At 32.6% G+C, this 6507-nt stretch overlaps 1 protein-coding gene across 3 annotated transcripts; it reads right to left on the bottom strand.

The window, feature by feature from the left end:
* Positions 1-326: 326 nt before the first annotated feature.
* Positions 327-6239, bottom strand: LOC127642185 (uncharacterized). Of its 3 annotated transcripts, none has more exons than XM_052124866.1 (5): positions 6136-6239; positions 2531-2866; positions 1996-2118; positions 1400-1501; positions 327-1282 (listed from the first exon to the last, which is right to left on the bottom strand). In XM_052124866.1, exons 1-5 carry the CDS (start codon positions 6182-6184, stop codon positions 1212-1214), a joined length of 681 nt encoding a protein of 226 aa, XP_051980826.1. In that variant the 5' UTR covers positions 6185-6239; the 3' UTR covers positions 327-1211. The 3 variants fall into 3 exon arrangements, with proteins under 3 accessions (XP_051980826.1, XP_051980827.1, XP_051980829.1); XM_052124867.1 differs by having other exon boundaries at positions 1400-1459; XM_052124869.1 differs by lacking the exon at positions 1996-2118.
* Between the last annotated feature and the right edge of the window lie 268 nt (positions 6240-6507).

The raw sequence follows: 6507 nt of genomic DNA, 5'->3' as shown, positions 1-6507 counted from the left end.
TCATGTTAATGCAGAGAGATGATTTAAAGGAATATTCATATGGAAATTATATTGTTTTGCAATAATGATGATAATAATAATAATATATTATTGTTTCTCTGTTGTTAAACGTTAAAAGATCTAATAACTCACTATGAACTGTACAGTAAAGGCTGAGATGTGATGAAATTAAATGATCATTATCATATTTCTTATGTTTTCTGTGACTTGTGTTTTCCTACAGAAAGTTCAAGAAGAGGATGAGGTGGTGTACGCAGGATTAATGACACGATAATCAAACACTCTTGATTCGGTTTCCTCAGAAATGAGTTTATTATCCTCTGGATTATCACATATGCTTTTAATTGTGTTGTGACATTTAAAATTGTATTAAATTGTTCACAATCTTTATTGTTCTTTAAGTAAAAAACACTTAATAAAGACAATAAATATACAAAAGATAGTAGAGCGGGACATTGTTCATTAAAACACATCATGAGGTCAATAAAGTGTCAATAAAACCTGCCATTAAAAAGTGTTTTCAGGAAGATTTCAACAATAAAACAATTTTTAATCCTTTAAAAAAGATTAAAATTACTCAAATCTTAAGACCCAAATATACTCAACATAAGTATGTGATCACAGTCACTGTGTGTTTCTCATCATGAAGAACATTGTCAATATGCAGCTTTATTAATTAGAGAGTCTCTTCACCCCATTATACACAAACAACATTTTATCAAAGGGATGAGTGTCCTGTTACAGAGTGTGCATCGGCCGATGCAGATTCAATCTCTCCCCCTTAGACACTCGCGCAACTCATAGAAGAGGCGCTGACCGCAGAGAAATGCACTAACATATAAAATACATTCTCTTAAAGTCTAAATATCTTATATGTTGCTTCTAAAGTAAATGTATCTTGTTTTAAGACAAAAACACTTGATAAGAAGATTTTTTGCAGTGAATTTATTAACTGAATTAATGATAATAAAACGTATTTTTTCTCCTTTAATTCAGTGAATGTCATTTAGAGGTATTTTTAAAATATGATTTGTCCTCTTTATTGTTAGTAAGCACATTTAATACAACCTTTGAACTTGGAGCATAAGCTCAATAATCGCTCTAATAATCGTTTATCAATCTAATCGTTACTTACAGCCGTAAGTAATGGTGCTATGAGTTGCACTCTTTAAAACTATGATGTTTTTCAGTTTCTTTCATTTTCTGCATCTTCAAACTTGTTGCTGATCTTTGTCCTCAAGTCGTCTCTCTTCAGTTTCAGAAGTCTGCACTTTTATTAAACCTGGAGAAAAAGAGATGATTGTAATAATGTCTTCTTTCTTAATCATTATTATTAACCACAACATCAATGAATCTAACTGTGATTTAGTTTGCAGTTTAAGATAAAGACAACACTTGCCTTTTAGATCCAATCTGTGTTTCCTGAAGTAGATCACAGCTGAGATTATAACAATTAATACTGCAGACAAACACACTGTAATGATGATGATGATGATAGAAACTAAAAACATAAATTGAAACAAACATTAACTTCTATAAAGTGAAACACTTTTATCACTGATAATCAATCGATCAATCAATCAGTATTTAAAGCTGCAGTGTGTTTAATAAACAGAGACTGTAAGACCATCATTCATTGGTTAATGTTTTACTGTGAACACTGTGTCTCTGTGTCTATAAAACATTCCTCCTGTTCTGAGTGACACCTGACAACAACACTGACTCCACCAATGGCGTGAGCTGGGGGCGGGGCTATCTATCTGTATTCATAAATAAACACTAACACTAGATAGAGGCTCATAAATAAACACTCATGATGATAATATAGAAGATTATACAGAATGTGTTTCTTCAATGTCTTAAATACATCTAAGAGAAACGATTGAATATAACAACACATTCTGTCAATCATGTGTTATAGTGTGTAAGATCTATTAAACATATTCAAATCATTTATGACATCCAGATCATCTCATTAAATAAACACTGACGCACCTGAACGTGATCGACCGGGAGTATTCTCATCAATCTCCTCAATCTCATCAGTCTTAATCTCATCAATCTCCTCAATCTCATCAGTCTTAATCTCATCAATCTCCTCAGTCTCTGATTTCCTCTCTGAAGACAGGAACACAGAGTCATCAACAATCACAATAGAAACATTCACTGGTTTTAAAACAGAAACAGAATTTCCTCTTGCAGTGTCTCATTTTCTAAAGGCAGTTTATATATAGTTTATTGTCTCATATTAAACTGATTTTATATGTATTACACAAACAGATCTTCAGTTTTATGCTACAGATAGTTAAACATGCTCTTTCCTTCTCAAACTAATGACTCGACAACTTCACAATATACAAATGAGTCCCACAAATAGACTGAAAATGCACTTGTGTTCATCCCAAAGCAGCAAAGACATCATTCAAAGTGAATTACAGGAAGAAACTCTGAATGTTTCAAGCAGTCAGTAATAAACACATGAGTGAGTTTCATTTGATTTCTAACACACAGGAAACATTAAAATACTCACCATTAACAGTTACATTGAATGTTTTGTATGAGACCTTTTTATTGGTTATCCTGAGTGTATAAAGTCCCGAGTGTTCAGTTGTGATGTTTCTGATGGTGAGAGATCCAGTCGTGATGTTTAACTCCAGTCTGTCTTTAAATCTCCCATCAAGAACATCATCATATACACGCATGCTGTCGGCCTTTCCATTGATTTGAGCAATACGAGTCCTATTGGCTTCAGCTTCGAAATACCACCCAATCAGATCACTTTCCATATTTTCGACATTTATGTGTAGAGTGACTGAATCTCCCTCGATCACTGACTTGATTTCGTCCGTGTCATCTCCAAACACACCTGATGAACACACAGAAAGTTTCCAGGTATTTAAACACATGATCAGCACTCACATGTTACTTTTTCTTAATTAAGAGACATGTTAGACATTATTCACAGTAGTATAATTAATATCTGATGGGAATGTAAATGAGGCTTTGAGGAACAGAAGAACAGTTTAAAGCTGCAGGAATCTCCTTCATCATATCTTTATTTCTGTTCCTCACAGTTTCATTCATGTTCATTGCACATAAAACAAGAACACTTTCTAACACTTTTCTAAAGGAGTAACTTCCCAGAGGATAGATGAACTTACTACAGGTACAAATAATACATTATCATCAATTATAAAAGTATAGTAATCAATTATTTTAGAAATATATTCACTAAAATGAACGTGAATGACCCAAGAGAGATTATTGAACACAATCTATTTTAAATGGGTTGTAGTTGTAGTGGGGAGCTGTACCCAAAATATCTGCATGAAAAACACTTGTACACCAAATGGTAAATGTTTTTTTTACTACGGCTTAAAAAAAAAAAAAATTTATCTTCATTGGCACAAAAACCCAAATATCACAATGTTTTGTCCCTGGCACAAAATGACCATCTAACATCATTTCACTATTCAAATCAGCAGCACAAAGAAAGAGACAAAGGCCAGCATGGAGCATTGTCATGTCCATCAATGCAAATTAGCAGGTTATTAAAAAAATAAAAAATGGTTTGTTTGTTTGTTTGTTTGTTGTACTGGATTGTTCCTTTAACTACTCAAAAATACATGCTATGGCTTATACATGCCTTGGAGAGAAGTTATATTTGGCATTTTAGAATAATAGTAAAGTCATCAAAACTATGGAATAATAGAAATGGAAATATTGGAGATCTGTTGTGATAAATCAAAACTGTGTAATATTTGAGCATCTTCACATCTTCCCTTTGCCTAGAATTTGCAGACATGAACTCTTGACATTTTCTCAATCAGCTTCTTGAGGAATATCCCTGGGATGCTTTTTAAACAGTATTGAAGGAGTTTCCATCTATATTGGGCACTTAATGGCTGCTTTTCTTTATTATTTGATCTAAGTCATCCATTTCAAAAACGTTTTTGTAAATTAAGTTTTAGTTTTAAAATGAAATAAATTAATATTGTGGCTGTGGAATAATTAATGCTTCTCAACAACTTTTCTGGTGATGTAATGTGGAATAATGAAGGCCTCTTTTAAACTTCTTTTGTTGGGTATCTGCAGCTGCTCCCTGCTCTAAAGATGTTCTTAGGAATCTGTTTCTTGTCTCTACTCTCACGTTTTACACGTAGCTCAAACATGTATGTCACCCCATATAAGGTAAAGAACTATTTCATTGGTGGGGGTCCAGTGGAATGTGGTTTTCTGGACCATATAACAGAATGCTGAACAAATAAACGTTGAAGAAGGATTTGATAGCATTGGTTCTCTGTGTCATTTCTTTCTTCCCTCAGCTGAGCCGTGATCGAGACGGGGATTGCAGATCAACAAAATAAATTAAATACATTGGATGACAAAATGATGTATAATAACAGTGGCCCAATTATATTTTTGTCAACAAAACTTATTTAAAACATTTAAAGCTAGGCTGTGTAATCCAGAGAGGCTAGCAGTTAGCAAGCTAGCTTTGAAAGCATAGAGCCCGCCCTCGCTTCAGAGGTGTATCCAAAGCCACGCCTCCTCGATCACACATAAATATATATTTATTTATTTATTTTCTCATTTACACCACTTAGATTATTGATTACGATCAGGATGTGAAGAGATTTTCAACCAGTACAACACAAATGTTTCTGGAAAAGATCGCACACACAAGATTTATGGTGAGAAGTTATTTTATTTTCAGGAGAACATTAAGTTCCTCGTGACCCTCAGACATGTTATAACAGGTAAACACAGCTGCAGTTCATACATTTATTAGATGGTTGGCCTGATTTTGTGCATCAATTGTCAGTTTTTGTGTTTCTCTCACTATGATTCATATGTGAAAAGTGTCCATTGTTGTGAATCCACGTCTTCTTTTGGGTTAGGTGTAAGACATGCATTAGGTGCAGGTTAAATTGGTAAACATTTAATAACTAACACTCTCAAAGCTGACAGGACTCTGTATTCACATTGCCAGATTGTCTCATAATGGCAAATATTGGTAAACAATGTAAATAAAGTTTGTTTACACTTGTTTAAAGGAATGGTAAATTGGTACATTTAAGGACTTTTCAGTGAATCTTAGTGTGTTTACTGTTAATCAGTGCAACTAAATATTAACTGTTGTATTTCATTTAAGGTCTGTTCTGTAATTCGATAAAAACTGAATCATTAAATATTGTATTTAGATTAAAACCTGTAAAAGTACAAACACAAACACTGCCAGTCAAGTCTGAGATGATTTGAATCTGTTTTATACAGTATTTTTTGTCTTCGGAAATAAAACTGGTATTTTATAATCTTTAGTGTGTGTTAACTCTTAATTGAAGGATCATAATAATTCAGGAAATACCTGTAAAATAAATTAATACAAATGTCAGTAAATGTTTTTTCACTTTATTTGAATAAAGATATTTTACTTTAATTTGACGGTTTTGGTTTGGCAGCCGCAGCTTTAACCTAAAGGATAACATTTATTTTAATAGTGGCGATTATTCATTGTAAATTATATTTTTAATGAAACAGTCATAAAGATATTTACAATAATGTAGAATTCACAAAATACACTAAAATACAAAACATGAATTGACATAAACACACCCGCATGTACAAATCTATTAACAACAATACAGGAAATCTCTTCACTGGCATCAACAGATTGAAACTGGCATAACCGGTTTGATGATTAAAGACTGTTTCATGTTTCATGTTGACTGTCATGCTGGTGATTATGTGCATCTGTAATTGTGTTTTATAATATGGCGTTGACTCAGCAGAAAATAAAGAGGTTGACTCTGTTTAGAGTGTTTAATTGAAGTTAAATCACCTTTTAATAAAATTAGCAGTAAAAGAGAGACTTTTCTTTAAATATTCAGAACTCAAAACTACATTGTAAGAGGAAGTTCAGAAATCTCGTGCCGTGTGAACAAAACTACACAATTATCAACTTATTTCTCAAATATATTATTCACAGAAAATTAAAGTTTGCTGCTCTTTTTTTTTTTTTTTTTTTTTTTTATAAATAAAGTATAAAAATGATAAACATAATGAAAAATAAAGTATGAAACTGTATAAAAATAATAACGTATAAAATAAAGTTAAATAATGGTAATATCTCACCATTCACAATCAAGAGTTGTAGAGCGAGTAAACTCCAGCAGTACTTCATGATGTTCTTAAAGAAGCGACGGACTTAAACTCTCTCCAGAAGCGCTACATCTGATGATGTTATGTAGAAAAGAAAATCTGGTGTGTGTGAATTCCTTTTATCAGCTATAGTAAAATCCCTCCTCCTCCATTGGTTTCAGCAGAAATTAAAGTGTATTTGTACTCATCAGCCCCAGACATTGTTGAGCTCTATAGAAAAACACTGGAGAAAACAATCTACTCATTGTGAAACACAGACATAACATGCATATTTTACTGACTTGACATATGAGTGAAATAATATATTTATTCCTAAACATTCAAGAAGGCCATGAACTTTATACG

Source organism: Xyrauchen texanus, unplaced genomic scaffold (assembly GCF_025860055.1).
Source record: "Xyrauchen texanus isolate HMW12.3.18 unplaced genomic scaffold, RBS_HiC_50CHRs HiC_scaffold_460, whole genome shotgun sequence".
In the NCBI taxonomy this organism is placed as follows: Eukaryota; Metazoa; Chordata; class Actinopteri; order Cypriniformes; family Catostomidae; genus Xyrauchen; species Xyrauchen texanus.
Note: the sequence above shows the minus strand (reverse complement) of the source record. Positions and strands in the feature narration are given on the sequence as shown.

What these genes read in the sequence shown, in the direction of transcription:
- LOC127642185 (XM_052124866.1), bottom strand. Translation starts at nt 6,184, where the DNA reads ATGAAGTACTGCTGGAGTTTACTCGCTCTACAACTCTTGATTGTGAAT. An exon ending in ACAACTCTTGATTGTGAATG is followed by an intron (nt 2,867 to 6,135) that starts GTGAGATATTAC and finishes TGTGTTCATCAG; the next exon opens with GTGTGTTTGGAGATGACACG. An exon ending in ACACAGATTGGATCTAAAAG is followed by an intron (nt 1,283 to 1,399) that starts GCAAGTGTTGTC and finishes CTTTTTCTCCAG; the next exon opens with GTTTAATAAAAGTGCAGACT.